Source organism: Emydura macquarii, unplaced genomic scaffold (assembly GCF_026122565.2).
Source record: "Emydura macquarii macquarii isolate MOO-44397 ecotype Brisbane River unplaced genomic scaffold, CSIRO-AGI_Emac_v2 contig_2699, whole genome shotgun sequence".
Taxonomy (NCBI): domain Eukaryota; kingdom Metazoa; phylum Chordata; order Testudines; family Chelidae; genus Emydura; species Emydura macquarii.
Genome location: NW_027132836.1, coordinates 4,513,164 through 4,530,253, shown reverse-complemented (window position 1 = coordinate 4,530,253; position 17,090 = coordinate 4,513,164). Strand labels below are relative to the sequence as shown.

The 17,090-nt window shown below is 48.8% G+C and overlaps 1 protein-coding gene across 2 annotated transcripts in view; it reads right to left on the bottom strand.

Moving 5' to 3' along the window:
* PRPF8 (pre-mRNA processing factor 8) overlaps positions 1–17,090 on the bottom strand; it is a 28,445-nt gene that overhangs the window by 4,083 nt on the left and 7,272 nt on the right. For both annotated transcript variants that reach the window (XM_067565999.1, XM_067565998.1), the window contains exons 9-36: positions 16,469–16,659; positions 15,971–16,090; positions 15,081–15,270; positions 14,504–14,623; positions 13,986–14,120; positions 13,759–13,888; positions 13,110–13,306; positions 12,814–13,020; positions 12,565–12,728; positions 12,101–12,227; positions 11,794–11,986; positions 11,201–11,388; positions 10,710–10,948; positions 9,752–9,898; positions 9,235–9,445; positions 8,315–8,431; positions 7,987–8,234; positions 7,558–7,737; positions 6,878–7,013; positions 6,062–6,231; positions 4,598–4,727; positions 4,215–4,361; positions 3,688–3,848; positions 2,792–2,983; positions 1,827–2,064; positions 1,404–1,532; positions 629–742; positions 193–366 (exon numbers count right to left, since the gene is read on the bottom strand). In XM_067565999.1, the coding sequence (XP_067422100.1) occupies positions 193–366; positions 629–742; positions 1,404–1,532; positions 1,827–2,064; positions 2,792–2,983; positions 3,688–3,848; positions 4,215–4,361; positions 4,598–4,727; positions 6,062–6,231; positions 6,878–7,013; positions 7,558–7,737; positions 7,987–8,234; positions 8,315–8,431; positions 9,235–9,445; positions 9,752–9,898; positions 10,710–10,948; positions 11,201–11,388; positions 11,794–11,986; positions 12,101–12,227; positions 12,565–12,728; positions 12,814–13,020; positions 13,110–13,306; positions 13,759–13,888; positions 13,986–14,120; positions 14,504–14,623; positions 15,081–15,270; positions 15,971–16,090; positions 16,469–16,659 (4,695 nt within the window). The remainder of the gene's footprint in view (positions 1–192; positions 367–628; positions 743–1,403; positions 1,533–1,826; positions 2,065–2,791; positions 2,984–3,687; positions 3,849–4,214; positions 4,362–4,597; positions 4,728–6,061; positions 6,232–6,877; positions 7,014–7,557; positions 7,738–7,986; positions 8,235–8,314; positions 8,432–9,234; positions 9,446–9,751; positions 9,899–10,709; positions 10,949–11,200; positions 11,389–11,793; positions 11,987–12,100; positions 12,228–12,564; positions 12,729–12,813; positions 13,021–13,109; positions 13,307–13,758; positions 13,889–13,985; positions 14,121–14,503; positions 14,624–15,080; positions 15,271–15,970; positions 16,091–16,468; positions 16,660–17,090) is intronic.

The window sequence follows — 17,090 nt, the reverse complement described above, 5'->3', positions numbered from 1 at the left end:
ATGGTCTGGTACAGCAAGTCCCGTGAAGGATGGGATCCCTCCAGCGTTGGCTCTTGCTACATGTGCCTGGCAGCAAAGCGAATTATGTCTAGGCAGGCATCCAGCACTGCTTTCTTTCGCAGCAGTTACAAAGGGGACCATCAACTATAATAGAAATTGCAAGGCACCACTCGGGATGGACCCAGACCTTACCGTATAGGAGGAGATGGTTTTCAGCCAGTCATCATAAAGGTTGAAGAGAACCATTTGGGGCTCAGTAGCCTTCAGGATGAGATCTCCAAACTTCTCAACTTTCAGGCAGGCCTGGAAGGGCAGCTGCAGCTCCGATCCTTTGATCACAATGTTTGGGAAATCCAGCAAGTGCACCTGGAGTTCAGAGACCAGGAATAAAACCACACATTCTTCAGTGTCTCCACCTGCCCCCATAGACTGTAGAACCCTGATCTAGGGCTCCACTGTGGAGCTGCTTATGAAATTAATGCCTGTGCAACACCACATTTAGTGCATTGACACAGAAAACGCATCCCTCACTTGGCCACTCTGAGGCAAAGAAGCAGATAAACCCCCACTGGAGCTACTCTACAAGCCGAAGGATTTTATTTAATCCGCACAGTATCTGACCCTTTACCTCAAGTGGGTCCAGCATGCCCTTCCTGGTGACTATGATCTGCTTGGGCTGCTCCTCCACAGGAAGGGAGCGAATCAGGGCAGCCACTTCTTCAGCAGTCTTCCACTTGGCCAGCTACAGAGGAAGACAAGGTTAGAATATGAGCACACATGTCATGCACCCCTTCCCGGGAGAAAACATCCCCTTTGGGGATGAGAAGAACCCTTGACTAAGCACCACAGCTTGGGCCAATACAGTGAAATGCTTCTGTTACTGAGCTCTACCAGAACGTCCCCATTCTGGCTGGGGAAGCCAACTGTTTATAAAGCCTAGGGGGACTCAATTCAACCTGTCACTTTGTGACAAGCCCTCTCAGCCTCATGTCACTGGTGCTCCCCTCTGTCTGGGAGAGCTGGAGGCACAATCTCCTCCTAGCCGCTGCTGTGACAGAGTGTACAACTTGCCACGCCCTGGTGCTTAGGGAAGGGAGCTACGTTAGGATTCCAGCCCATGGGCCCCGCTTAGGACTGCAGGATCTTTATGCCCCCCAAAAGCCCAGAGCCCCAACAAAAATGCACGTTAACAGTGAAACAAAGGAGTCCTGTCCCACAGCAGAGACTGAGTTTAGATCTCACTATGTTAGGACTTCCCAGAGCTGCAGGCTGTACAAGGGCTCCAGAGACCCATCAAGATCCCACCTGGAAGAGCCTCCGACTCACTGTTACTAAACAAGTCTCCAGAAGCAGCTAGAGTGGTTCCCTGGCCCACTGTCCCCCACATGCTACCTAGCTCTTACCTGGCCCAGACGCTTCTGTCCTGCCCACACAGATGTATGGATGATCTTCAGGAAGAGCTGCCCAGTCCTGGGATTGAAGATGAAAATGGCCCCATTGATGGGCTTTGTGGTCAAGTTCCCTTCAAAGGTCTGGAAAAAACAAACCCAGGTGAAAACACTGATGTGAGCTGTATGTGCTGGGGCCAGACAGTGACAGGACAGCAAACACCGGAGTAACAAGCTCTGCGTTCCCAGCCCCACATAAACATAGCAACAGCTTCTATGTATGCACCGCAGAGACTTCCATGTGCATTCGTTCCCAGGCTCACCAGAATTCAACAGCTTCTGTCACCCATGCCCCTAGACTCCCCCCTAGGCACAGTAGGTTAGCAGAAAGCCCTTGTTATTCCCTTGTCAGAGGTTCCTCCCACCTGCCACACTCACCTTGTGGATGGTAACTCTATACACATTGGTGTCATCTACAAACCAGATGATCTGATTGGAGAAGAGCTCCCCATAGTTCTGGGAGGACAGGTAGGGTTCTGTGGGCTCTGATGAGTAAAGCTGCAGCCCCTTGCGGATCCGCTCCCTCAGTACATACAGCGCAGGGTTTGCCTTCATAATCTTGGCCATAGCCTGCTGGATCAGAGGCTTGCTCCCAGGGAACCAGTTCCCATAAGCACTGGGGAAGAAGGAACACAGCACTGCATCAATAACAGATTTCATCCCCTCTTTGGCTCAGGATCTGAAAGGCAGCAACAGCTATGCAGGAGCTTTTTCCCAGAGAAGCAGCTTGGAATATGGCCCCTCCCCATACAGGCAGGAGCAGATGCTGTAGCTGTCAGCATGTCCCACCTCTGTTCCATCTCTGGCTCCTGCACAATGTTCCCCTCAGTGTCCTTGCAAGCTGTGTGCCTGCTACTCTTCCACTGGTTCCCTTCCCCCCCGCCCCCCCAACCGATGGGGAAGCCACAAAGAACATAGCAGTCCCCAGAGTAACTGCATCTGCTCCACTGGTGCTGTAGATATCCATGGAAGTGGCCTAACCTTCAGAGACCGCTCCCTACTCCCCTTAGCAAAGAGACAGTTAGCACTGTGGACAGACAGAGCTCTATCTTTCAGGCCCAGAGTGAGCCTGCAGAGAAATCGGTGACACCAGGACTGGGCCAGGAAAACTGATTTGCTGTGACACAACCCACCATTATTGAACATAGAGCTATCTAGGCCTCACCCCATTCATTGCCTGCATCTTCCCACCCCAACCCCTCCCACTCTGCTCCCTTTACTGGAAGGTAGACTCCTTGGCCCCGAGATTGGTCTATTTGTTGTGACACACGCGGGGCACCTTTGGGCACCGTGAAATAGTTTTTGCAATAAAGATGTTGCAGCCCCAAGGCTAAGGGTCTCACCTGTGCAGGTTATAGGCCAGATCAATAGCAATGAGCACGCCAGTGGGGGAGGGGTAGATACTCATGTTGTCCGTGGTGTAATCCAGGAATTTGGCTCTTGCGTAGCGCTCGATGTCATGGGAGTCATAGTCACCCCAGCGCAGCTGGATGTCAATCCAGTACTTCTGAGTGGTGGTGCTGTCCATCACATCCCTGGGGAGCAGAAATTAAAACTGCCATCAACTCCGACCTCCCCAAGAGCAGCTGCAGCCAGGTCCTGTGGCAGCATTGCCTTTGGCAGACAGCACTTATTGCCAAGTCTGAGCACTGAAGTCTCTGCTAATTATGGGGAGGCAGCAAGACTGGAGTTAGGGGGATTTCATTGTCATGAATGGGCAGAGATGCTGATGGGAGAGTGATCTGAAGGAGATCGGCCTCAGTTTCATATTGGCTCAGATCAGGAAGGGCTGCTACTGTACTTACACTTAAACTGGAAGGGGGTCACCTCCCTTGAGGAAAGTCTCGGATGAGGGCTCAGCCACAAGAAATCTGACCCCAGGCCCACGTGTTAAGGAACTGACCCCAGGCCCTATCTTAGGCCCCCAGGACAGCAGGGTCACCAGCAGGGCTACGTCTAATGCTGTAGCTCCTCTAACGTTAAGTGGGAGAAGTGACATTCTTCAGGGAGAGGACAACATAAGAAATGCAGACAAGGTGCCTCTGGAAGGGCCCTCTCTAGAAAAGCCAGTGCAGATGCAGAGCAGCAGCAGCATTGAATGACATGAACTGGGGCCATGACCCTCACTAAGCCACCACTGGTTGGCAAGTCTGTCCTACTAGGAACCCCAAGACCCCTGAATGCCTGAGAGGCATGGGCTCCATCAGGAACAGGGAGGGAGAGAATGGACAGCACTTACTTGGAGTCTGCAAGCAGCGACGGCCGGGACACATTCCATTTATAGGAGGCAAAGAGGAGGATATCTGCACAGGAGGAGTTCATCTTATAGGATTTCCTGGGATGGATGGTCTCCTTCTGCACTGTCTCAATCTCTAGAGCATCCAGCTCCTGATCAAACACCTGGAGAGAGGGCAATCTGAATGAGGCGGAGAGCAGTGCACCCGAGGTAGCGGCAGGAAGAACCCCTCCCCCAGTAATAGCTGCTGACTTTCCTTGGTGCTCTGCCTGATGCGTCCCCTTTCCATCCCCTTCTACTTGAGGTTACCGGAGGAGGGTGCATCCCTGTGTAACTCCCATAGCAGAAGAGATGGGATTTCCCAGTGCACTCTCCACTGCAAGCACCAGGCTGTTGTAGGTTAACCCCTTGTTTCCCAGGAACTGGAAAGGGATTTCCTGTGGGCACTGCTGGTAACAAAAAGCCTCCCTCCAGTACTGCAGAGACACAGTTAGGTGCACCTGCACTCCTTCCCTCAACGCACCACTCACCTGACACAAATCCATTACAATGCTCTCGTGGATCTTCTGCCACAAGTGGGCTCGGAAGATCTGAATGAGGGAAATCTTCAGCGTGGGGATCTTGCCATGCATGAAGATACCTGTCAAATCCAATTGCACCTGAAACCCGACATACACCTGAAAGAGAACAGTAACCATGAGAACAGGTCAAATCACAACCAAGCCTAGGCCTGGGTGAGCCCAAGATCAAGCTGCTTCTCTAAGGAGACATTCATTTTTACCAGTGTTAGAATCTGCCGCTACCCGTTACCGAGCTCTGAAGGACAGTGAGAATGAAAGAGTTTGCCTCAACACAACTCATCGAATTGTCTTCTACAAAGATGCACAGGTTCATGGAGATGGACTTCACTTACATTTGCTCTGTTAATAGTAGGAGACCACCAGAGGGTGAATCGTCTGTTGGGGATCTGGTTCAAACCCGATCTTTGCGCATTTGTCAACTTCTTCCACTTCATTGACTCCTCAAAACCACTGGCCTTCTCCCTGAAAGGAACAGACTCAGTCAGCTCTGTAAGAAAACCATCCCTCCCTCAGGAAAGGGAGGCGGCTTACTCCGCACAGCAAAGACCATACATATCAGAGTTGGGAAATGTAGGGCTGGAAAGGGCTTAGAGAGGCATCAGCACAGGGGGCTAGAGTAGATGGCCCTCTCAAGATCCCTCCCAGTCCTGCATTTCTACGATTTTATAATCTTGTCCATCTCCCTGCACTGAGGCAGGGCCAAGAATACCTAGACCAGGGGTGGCCAACCAGTCCGAGACGAAGAGCCAAAAAATAGCTATAGATACCGCAAAGAGCCAATTCGCGCTGCTCCATCCATTTCGGCGGCAGCTTGTCAATTTCACTTTGGCGCACCATGCAATGCGCAGAGCAAAGAGCCGCAAAGAGCCACATGTGGCTTGCGAGCCGCGGGTTGGCCACCCCTGGCCTAGACCATCGCTGACAGATTCTTAAAAACCTCCAATGATGGGCATTCCACAACCCTTGAGAATCTATTCCAGTATTTAGCAATCCTTAGAGTGAGGAAGATTTTTCTGATTTCCATTGCTGCAGATTACTTCTTGTCCCACCTTCCGTGGACAGAGGAACAACTGATTACTGGCCTGTTTATAGCAGCCCTTAAGATGGTCAAAGATTTGGCAGGTCCCTACCTCAATCTTTTCTCAAACCTAAACATCCCCTTTCCCATTCCCTCCCTTTATAACTTTTTCTCAAAAGAGGTTTAGAAAAACCTCTTATTTTTGTTAATCTCCCCAGCTTGTCCACATTGCCCAACACCTGACACAACACTCCAATCGGAGGCCTCATTAGTGCCCAATAAAGTGGGACAATTACCTCCGTGTCTTAAATACGACGCTCCTGTTATTACACACCAGAATACTAGCCTTTTTTGCAACTGCATCACATTGATGACTCAATTTGTGATTCACTATAACCCCCAGATCTTTTTCAGCAGTACAATTACCTAGCCAGTTATTCCTCATTTTCTATTTGTGCATTTCATTTTTCCTTCCTAAGTGTAGGACTTTGCACTTGTCTTCACCATGCTGTCGTGAGACTGTGTTGGAGGAGAGGCATAGCATTACCACCACCCAGGAGACAGTAAGGTTTTTGCAGAAACTCTCCAGGGAATAACAGAACCCAACCCACAGGCTGTTTACAAGCACTCAAGCTAATATACATATAGCTCAGGTGGCTTGCTGGAAACCAGTCAGATGAGAATCAACTGAAAACCAAGATGTAACCAGGGACTCCTCTGGTGTTTCAGCAAGATCCTGCATACACACGTCTCCTACCAGACAAGGGCCTTTCCTTACCAGAAGAGACCCTCCCAGGTTGGGAAATAGGTTCCCTTGAAAAGTGTGTGCTCTAAGATCCCCTCCACTCCACCCAGTGCTTGGATCATGTCTGTGCGGTAGTTATTCAAGTTCCAGAGTTTCCCATCATGGCGCTGATGTGTCCACCAAAACGGGTTCTGTTTCAGAACCTGTATAGAACAGAAGAAGGATGTCAGTATAATGAGAGGCTCTGCACTCAGCCCAGCTATTTAACCCTACAGCACCCATACTGGTGCTAAGAACCAAGATGCTGGTGTTAACAAGTAAATGAGAACACCCACTGGTGGAAAAAGGAGGGCTGACCCACAGCATGAATTTACACTGCACAGATCAGGCTGGATTCAAAAGAAGATGTTTAGTGGCTTTCTACTGGTCAGTATGGCAAAATGATAACAGGGAGAATTTCTGTTAGGAAGCCAATACTTTGCAAGGAGTGTCAGTGAGGTCCACACATGCCAGTTCTCAAGATCTGGTCACCCAGCACCTAACTGAGCTGTGTTCTGCATGCTCCCAGGAGGCAGTGTTATTTGAAGAGGGAGCAGGTTACATTTCCTAACTTTTTTCATAAAGGCCTTTAGAAGTCTAGTATAGTGATGCACCTCTCTAGGGGGATATGGAGGAATGTTCAGGGGGGCACGGCATGGCACGGGCCAGCGCCCTCAGGGGGCGGGAAGGGTGTGCCCCGTCGCCCAAGCTCCTCTGCTGAGCCAACTGTGCAGTAATGGAGGAGGGTGCGGACAGATTCCATTACTCGTTTGGTGTGTGCACTGGTATAGTGCAATTCCCTGTTGGTACCTGGTACTGTTTGAAGTCTGTCCTGACCCTCCAGCCTTTATCATAAGCAAGGGTGTGCCGGTCTTTCTGGAAGAGGGTATTAATGCGAGGAATCCCTCTGTCCCATGAGTCCTCTAGATCCTCCAGAGTCAGCCGCCTAGAAAGAGATTGATTTCATAACAGTGGATTTAAGCCCAAAGACTCCAGCCAGATCAGGCACAGTAACATCCTGGGTTCAGGATCTCTTAGTAGGGAGAGGTTTCTGCTATGTGAAGCATTCACAGGTTCAAAAAGTATCTGCTGCAGGCTGCTATGATCAGTGGAAGATGGACTTCAAGAAGCTGCCCCGACATTTGTACTAGGGACTCGTCCTTGTGCTGTTGTGCCATGATGAAAGGCGACAATACTCACCAACATCAGTCCTTTCACCAGAGCCTCAACTGTCTTTCTGCTCTGAAACGTAATCCATGTCCTAGTTACACTGCAGAGACTGGCCCACTTCTTCTGGGAGATACCGAAGTGGCACTACAGAAACCCAGTTGTGCTCAGCCCTTCGTAAGAAGCATGAGCTAAGCAGGGCCTTTATGCTCACAGTTAAGCAGAATCCTGAAGACCAGCAGAGAGTCTCCAGGACTTTGCTTACATGCCATTCCCTACCCTGTCCCACGAGTAACCCACCTGAGGGCAGGGTGGAAACATACCTGTTCTGGGCAATAGCCTCCTGCCTCTTGAGGGCATATTCTGCCCACACTCTCTGCGAGTCAATGAACTCGCTCTCCCATGGCTGGATGTAGCGGTACAAATTTGGGATCAGCTGGTCCTCCTCATGGCTCATCCCTGAGCGGAAGTGAGTAATGCCGACATCTGTCTGCTTGGACCACCTGAAGCAAAGAGGCAGAGGCAGCAAGTGAGGGAGAGAGGTGAATCTGTGGTAGTTAAGTACGCCATCAAGGCTGTGATTGAGATGACACTCCTGTAGCAGGGCACAAAGGTTAACGGTAATTTACAGGGCAGAAGGTCCCAGTAGCATCCCACAAATCCTGCCAGAGCCCCAGATGGCTAGTGGCACTTCTTGAAACAAGTGTTTCCCTTCCCCTCCTTAGAGTCTGACACAGAGCAGCATGACTCACCTCAGGTCAGACTGGGGGATCAGAACATGGCCCATGGACAGCATGCCCAGCCCTCCTAGCTCTTTGGGAGTGTAGAACACCACGGGGGGGAAGCGGCTTGGCATCTTGGAGTTCAAGCCAATTTTGATTCGGGTCTGAATCTTATTCTCGCACTTCACAAGAAGGTCAAGCAGCTCCTGTGTGTTCACAACAGCTTCCCGGAAATATGTCATCAGGCCAATCAGGGCTGTGTTCCATTTGTTCACAATCTAGAAACAAGAGCAAAGGGTCATTTCAACAACTCCAGCCAGTGCCTGGAGACAGCCATGTCAGACACCCTCCTTTTTACCTTAGTGAAGGTTGTGGAGCCGGAGGCCATGAGTATCTGCCTCACCCGGTTGTGAAACCTCTGCATGGACTCATCATCCACACGCAGGAAGCACTGAGCTGTGCGCTCCTTGGTCACCTGCAACATGAGCACAAGGACAAACAATTCAACTTCACTAGGAGTCCCCTACACAATAAACTTAATGAGGTGATTTCCACCCCTCCTCCATCATTTAAAGATGTCTCTCACACATACCCTCTCTCCTGGGGCAGAGAACTGCAGGAGACTTCTCTACACTCATCTTGCAGTTAAGAAGTTACCTTACATGGCACCAGCACAGCTTCTCTGCTCTTCAGTCTTCATGCCCACCCACCTTCTAGTTCACACCAAGATCCCTTCCCAGACCCTCAGTCTCTTCTGGACAAGGGCTAATCCAGCCAGCCACTTGGTTTAGTACACACATTAACACAATTAACCTTAGCAGCCGATGCTCTCGGCCAGGGGCGCCCAACCTACGGCTCACCAGAGCATTTCATAAAGCCCATGGCCTGCTTCAACACAAACTACTAACGGCCAATTTATTAGCATTTTGTCATCATGTTTACATCATTTTAGTTTACTGAAGTGTGTAAACAGACAGACAATACTGTATATATGTTGTTTCTTTCTAAATACATACGAAACAAGCTGAACTTAAAATATAAATCAATACAGGTGACTTTAAATCTTAAAGTACACGGAATCTGTTTGTGCTTAGGTGTATGTAGCCCTCCTGTGTAATAAGGTTGGGTACCACCTCTGGCTACCTCTAATCACCATCTCTAAGGGCAGCATGAGCCCAGCAAGTCATTTCTACTCAACCCAGATTAATACACTGTATGTGCACCATCCACTTTCAGCCCTGTTCTGACCCGGGACAGACTGCCAGCCACTTTCCCTACCTCATTCTGCAGGTTCCACACACCATCCTTGTGGGTGAACTCCTCATAGCTGGTGCGGCACTTGGGTAGAATGCGGCACTCAAAACCACACATGTTGAACAGCAGATTGGGATTGTCTTTGCTGTAAACAGACACAAAGCTGTTCTCCCACTGCACTGTGGTGACTGAGCGAGGCAGGCGGTTCTTAATGTCCCAGAATACAGCACGGCCGCTGAAAGGTAAAGAACAATATGAGCCCAGGTTGACCAGAAACCCCACTAGCGGGGTGAAATAGAGACGTGGGCTAGTTACTCAATCCCCCTTCCTCCCCCTTCCAGCAGCACAGTATGAACACAGCCTATCCCACTGACAGGGGTTACAGTACGAAGCTCTGACAGATCCCAGACCCTCTTTCCATGCTGGGGATTGGGGGAGGAGATGCAACACTAGCTAGGGTTATCCTGCATTTGTCAGACTTGTATAGCAGAGCTGCCCATGCAACCAAATCCTCTCTGACTCTCAATGTCAGATGACTTACAGATTCACATCATGTTTCATGAGCCGCATCCGGGCGTCTCTTGGCCAACACTTTTTGTTGTTATAACCGACAATATTCTCATTGTTGGGATCTGGATGCTCTGTCAGGTAGCGCTGGATCAAGTCCCTCGCCTCATCTGCTGTAAACCTGGAAATTCACATTAAATTCACATTAAGGAGGGAGCGTACTACAGGACTGAATTCACAGGGCAATCACCATTCAGTCTGGACAGAAAAGGAGACCCATGAAAGATGGTGAATAGCAGGAGTATGTTTGTGGACCACACTAACAGATGCACAATTCCTGTATCCTCCCGTATGAGGAGCATTCAGAAATTGCATTAGCACAGACAGTACATGTCACATTCTTTCATGCATGTTTCTGTGCAGCGACATCCAGGTCAGTGCCTGCTCACTGCAAAATCAGAAAGGCTACACCCAGCGCACACTAAGCCAATTTAAAAAAAAAAAATGTGATTCCTCACACAGAACTATGGACCTGTCATGCTGGAGCTTTGAAAAGCCAGTTCAGTTATTGAAACTCAAGAACATGCCCTCAAATGGGGCCAAATTAGCTTTACCAGACAGGCTGAGAAAGAGCAAGAGCAATCTCGGCCAAAAGGATCATTGCTCTTCAAGTGTAAAGAGCTTAAAATGGAAGTAGCCCTGACCCATGACATCATTGCTACTGGCATTGCACCCATGGAGCTACATAAAAGCTTTCCTTTTCTCAATACAGCTGGCTAGCCAACAGGAAAACATTCCTGGAGGCAGAAGGTGCTGAAGCACAAGCCACTTCATTCCATCTGCTAGAAGGAAACAGTGATGTTCCTATGTTTGGACTAGTGAAGAACCAGAACCATTGCCCTGTGGATCTGTACCATCTCGACTGCAAATCCTCTGCTGGCGCACACAGAGCAGCTAGAGAGAAGGGAAGGCACCCAGGCAACAGCTCATACCTGAAGAAGATATGAATGCGGTCTATGTATCTGCAGAAGAGGCGGATGGGATGGGCCACCTCAGTGGCAATGTCTTGGAAGCTAAGGAAGTCATTTGGCATCTGTGGTGGGCCAGCCATCTCGCTTGCTCGGTGAAGGCCCAGCACCAGCAGGTCCATCACCAGCCCATAATACTGAACAATGAAGGAAGCAAACTGCAACCCCCGAATAATCCCGTAGGAGTTGGTGTGGTTCATGTCCTGAGAAAACAGAAGAGAGCTATGAGACTGACTTGACTAAGCCCCTCAGACCTGTCAGCAGATTAGGTTAGTGGCAGTTCAAGGGCTACTCCAACAGTCACTCCTAAGCAGAACTCTGGTAGCACTCTTAGCTTCCCAATCCTTCAGCCTGCCTCCCCTCTCACCCTGACTGTCTCCTCTTCCCCAAACAGATGAGTAGACCGGTGAGGACTTGATAGCCCTCCCAACCTTTTCCCAAAGGCTAATCATTACCTTATAATTGATCACCACGTTGTTCTTAGCTGTCATGTAGTCAGCAATGTTATGATCAACGATGAGACGCAAGAGCCTGTTGAGCAGTGTCAAATCAATCTTCTCATACATCTTCTCAAACCGGGATTCCAGCATCACATTACACTCACCCTCACATGTTTCCCAGACATCCTGCAGATTGTTAATGCCTGAGGCAACACAAAAAAGCCAGTCACACTATCAGCAATGCTATTCCCTCACTCTATTAGCACCATCCAGGCAAGGGACAGAACATTTTCAAGCTCTCCACTGTCACTCCTTTTAGTCCACCTAGTCCTGTATTGAAGACTCTTACAGGAAAAACGGGGCTATGGATGAATATATTAATCATGAATTCTCAGAGAGGGTGCCCTCACTGTGTATGAAGGTCTTTTTAATTTAGTGACTCCACCTTCTGACAACAGAATATCTAGCTACTGTGCTGAAAGCAAGCTACAAATGCTAAAAAACAAATGTAAACGATTTTCAAGAGGATAGTCCAGGAACAGACAGCTGACCCCCACCTCCACCCCAAAGAATTCCTGTCTACAGGCAAGACAGGTGCCTACACTGACCTTGGCACCACTTGTACACCAGCAGCGGAGGGGGTTCAGTGTCAGCAGGTTTGATCCAAGGAGGGAATAGTCTTCGCTTGTCAGCCTCATACCACAAGTACTGATCCAAATAGGCATCTGTAATCTTTTCCAGGGGTTCAACATCGTAAACAGGAACCAAGTGACTGTAGAGGTCCATGAACTCAATACCCACCTAATCAAAAGGAGACACCAAGTTGGCTTACACTAAGGACACGAGGCCTGGATGTGAATTAGTCTGAATGCAGAGAAGTAATTCAGTCCAAGCACTGCTAGTCAAGACATTTACCTCCTTAAAAGCTCTCTGAGTCAGAAGGTGTCGTTTGATTCTGGACAGAGCTTCATGAGGGTTATCATACGCCTGCTCGATAAGACCCAACTCCTCTCTCTGGGACTGATTCAGACGGGATTTCACACTGAAAACAAAGAGCATTGCTCCTATGTCCAAGCACTGAGACAGAATTACACCTCCTGCACGATCCTAGAAGGCAGATTCTCCAGAACGAGACGGGACTGTGAGACACCCTCTGATTACAACTCCTCCCATATGGCCACACTGCCTAGTGACTCCTATGACAAGGCAGCGCCTGTTCCCACCCATGGAACAGAGCCTGTATGACAATCCCAATAAGCCACACCAAAAAGCCTGAGTAGTACAGTATGGACTGCAGCCCTCAGTCTGTAGCTTCAAGGGCATTTCCCAACACAGGTATCAGGCCCTTGGCAGCCCGCAACACTCTTTCCTCCCCTTACCTGTAGGCTTCCTTCAGCCTTTCCAAGGCTAATATGAGCAGCTTGGTGTCATGCTTGTAGGAGAGCGGAGGGAAGGGGATGGGCGAGAACCTCCTGCTTTCCAGCCAGTGCACAGTGGTTGTATACACTGCGACAGCCTCCTCTGCAGTAATGTAGGGGCCATCCTGTAAACAAACCGCAGCAGCGCTGTCAGTGGCTGTCCTAGCCCCACTACAGAAAGTCCCAAGCTCTGTTCGCCCCTAGCCCCACCTTCAAGTAATTATGCTGCCTCTCCTGCTCAGCTTTCAAGTAAAGCCTAGTCAGCCGACCCAGGTTCTTCTTGCACACAGTCTTGTCCACAGTGGCACCCCGGCGGATCCGCTCTCTGTTGTAGTGAGCTGTGTTAGTCCACCAGTCAGCTTTTGCCTTCACGTATCTCAGAATCATGTTTTCAATAGGAGTCGGCAGCCCTGGAACCTGGGGAGGAAGAGTAGTTAGGAAAACAGGAGTTCTCCTCATAACTGACTGAAATTAAATTGAAGAGAAAGGCCATGTGAGGTACTTGCCTTCCAAGGGATGTTGGCCTTCCAGCACCTCCAGGCCTCACTCAAGTGCTGCAGGATGGTCCTGGCTTTGTTCTGCTTGATCCCCTCTGGCATCATGTCTAGAATATCATGCATAACTGCAGCTCTCAGCTCCAGGTCAAAGTGAGATTCTACACGCTGCTTTGTTACTGTTTTTGCAACACCCTTTGAATGACGGCCTGGAAAAGACAAAACACTTCATGAGCCTGTAGACCACAAAGGGCAGTGTCACTTTGCCTCCCATTGTGGGATCCACACACAAAAAGGTGCAGAATTTCTGTAGCTCAAGACAGCTGGAGTCCAAGCAAATAGCATAGAAATGAACTACACAGACAGCAGAAGTGAAACACCAACACCCAAGGCCACTGTGCTGAGCGGGAAGACCGTTAATAGGCTACGTTTTTCACAGAGAACTCCATTGAACATCGGTTCCATTGGGAGTCTCTTTGGGCTCCTGTGAAACTGATGTTCCCTAAAGAATTAATGAATTGCTCTCGCTATGAACATTTCATGCCCAGATGCCATGTTAAGAGCTTTTCTTGGACAAGGAGGCTGGAGTTAGAGCTGACAAGGAGACAGCATTTACCTTCACCGCACAAAGCCCCTCAGCTCATTATCTTATTGCACATACCTTCAAACTGCCTGGCCAGCAGGTTTCCCAGCCAGCGCTCCAACAGTGGGGTAATGCCTCTCATGAAGAACAGCCATACCCTCCAGCCTGGAGCCCAGAAGCCACAGCCAGGACCCTTCCCCACAGGCCCCTGAAGAAGAGAGGCACAAAATCTGCATGTTACTTGGTGACATTCCAGGAGTCACCCTTTCTCTCACAGCTGCATTGCATGGGGAAGCAGTACTCACGGTGTTAAATCTGTAGTAGATGAGATGCTTCAGGTCCTTGCACATACGAATCTGCCTCATTAGTTTGTACTTATATCTGTACATCCCTGTCAGCTGTCCCACATGGGCAAAGATATACTGCAAGCCATCTGCCAACTGAAACACAGCATGCATGATTAGAAGATGGGAATGCACGATACCTACAGGAACTCTCTGGAAGCCATACTTATTACATTGCCAGTAGTAAAGAGTACACACTTTTACAAGCACAAATCCTATGGGTCACTCAGCCCTAACACATGCAGTCAAGTCAGTAATTGAAGAAGTGTGATTAAACTGCCTCAGTCTGAGCTATTCCATAACTGAGCTCCAGTCCACTCCCGAGCCTGACTCATATTGCCCCAGCACTATGCTGCAATTGCTCCCTTCCTCCTCCAGGACAGAGCACCAGCCAATGGCAATCATGCATTCCATACAAGTTAGCCACCTGGTTCCCCTCACCCAGCCCCTGACCACTTTTATTACCAAATTAGGCTGACCTGAAATGCGTCTACATTTCCCAGTCTGTACTGGACGTGGCTATCCACCACCAGTTTGGTCAAACGCAGAACCTCTCGGCACAGATGGAAAGCATTACCAAAACGAGACTTCTTTCTTTCCTGGGAAGGGAGAGACCAAGGATTAGAAAACATATTGCTATGGAATGACCAGGCAGCTTCCAGTCACTCAGACAGTTAGTTTGTGAAGTGAACAGCTCAGGGCCGGCTAGATTAGCAGTAGTAACCCTTAAAGAGCATTTTATCTCAAGGCACTACACAGACTAAGCAGCTTGAGGTAAACTTTACAGGTTTGCTTCAGACACCCTTTTGCCACACAAAGACCACTAAAGCCAATTCTTCCCACTCCCTTCTTAAGAAAGAAGCGAAGGCCCAGAAATCTACCCAAATCATGAAAAAGGTGGGCTTTGCAAAGAGATAGGGAAAAAGAAGGATGGATGGCTGATGTTGCTGCTACACTAGTCATCCAAGACCTTTACTATAGAGATTTCTGCAGAACCAGACAGGTTGACTTGGAACTAGAGAACATCCCTCCGTAGGGGAAGACATGGACTGGTACCTTGGTGGTGAGTGTCTTGACTGGTTTGAGATTGAAGTTGTAGTCCAGGTGAAGATAGTTGAGGTTCTTCCTGTGGATCAGCAAGTTCAGCATATTGTAACCCTGGCGGCACACCTGCAGCCCGACCTCCACCCAGTCCAGCTTTGTTGATTGGAAGAACTTTGTTGCCTTGAAGGATCGGAACAGATACCTGGAGATAGGGAGAGAACAATGGAATCGGTTGCATCCCCAAGACAAACCAGAGAGAAGCTCCCAAGGAAACAGGGTTTCACATAAGAAAGGCCAGACTGGGTCAGATCAATGATCCAGCTGGCCCAGCATCCTGTCTTCCCACAGTGGCCAATGCCACGTGCTTCAGAGGCAATGAATAGAACAGGGCAATTACCAATTGATCCATCCTGTCGGCCATTCCCAGCCTCTGGAAAACAGGAATCCCTGCCTATCTGACTAATAGCTATTAATGGACCTATCCTCCAGGAACTTCTCTAGTTCTTTTTTGAACCCCATTATAGTCTTGGCCTTCACATCATCTTCTGGCAAGGAGTTCCACAGGTTGACTACATGTTGTGTGAAGAAATACTTCCTTTTGTTCATTTTAAAGCTGCTGCCTATTAATTTAATTTGGTGACCCCTAGTTTGTGTGTTATGAGGAGAAAAAGAACACATCCTTTTTTACTTTCTCCACACCAGCCATGATTTTATAGACCCCTATCATATCACATCACCCCTTAGTCATCTATTTTTCCAAACTGATAAGTCCCAGTCTTATTAATCTCTCCTCATATGGAAGATTTTCCATACCCCTAATCATTTTAGTTGCCCTTTTCTGTATCTTTTCCAATGCCAGTATATCTTTTTTGAGATGGGGCAACCAGATCTGCATCACTTACCTCTTCTTCTGAGCTTTGGGAGGTCTGTGCTTGAGTGCATTCAGAACATAGTACTTCAGTAGTTTCTGGTAGGAGACCCTCACTTTTACTGGCTGCCCTGCTGGGCAGTGCTCTCGGTACCTGAGGGGACAGACCACACACTTCAGGGCTCCAAGTAACACTCATTCGTATTCCCCAGATTGTAAGTGATGTCACTCAGAGACAAGCTAGCCAGCAGAAAGCTTTGCAAGATCTCCTGCAATAGTGTTACCACCTATGGCTTTTTCCTGTATCACCTTCGCCATACAGAAAGAGGCTGGAGAGGAAACTGTGCTATTTGGAGCCTCTCTACACAACTTCCACGCTTAACACAGCAGTAAGGCCCCAGTACCATACAATCCAACAAATCAGATTAATTAAGAAGCGGGAAACTGCATTAGTTCCACTACTATAGCAGTACAGACATCTCCCTTAATGACATAGGCACGAAACCACCAATGCTCCAATAAAGTGTGTTACCAGTTCTTGACCAGTGGGATGTCTAGAGCTCTGCGTGTCCTGCCAGATCGTAAGTTAAAGGGTCGAGGGGCCCACAGCAGTGCAATGCCATTGGCTGTGTTGTCCGTGTACAGCGGGGTGTCTTTCAGGAAAGGCTCCACAAATTCTGGTAACTCAAACTCTTCATCATCATCAGGCAATGGTTCCTGACTCTAGAGTGTGAAAATGCCAGACAATCAGCCCTGCACTTGCTTCAGCTCAATCTCCCAAAAGTCCTAATTAAACAATGGAACTGGGATGGCTACACCATCGCAGAGAAAAAGCAAGAGCTAAACAGACAGTGCTGACTAGCCCAGGGGACAATGCAAACTCCACATGCACACTGATGATCTCTGAATCAACTCTGACTTCAGGACACAGATCTAGACATCAGAGTGGATAACTCAAGGGAGATGCCCATTTCAATGCCAGAAGCACTGATAAGAGCAAATAGTCTGAAACTTTTAAAAACAATGAGGTGACTAGATGCTGGGCTGTATTATATAGGAGCTAAAGAGCACAAGTGTAACAATATCCATGTGAACAGTGCATCTGCACCTGAATACCAGGGTCAGGTTTTGATTAACTCTCCCAGTATAAAAGG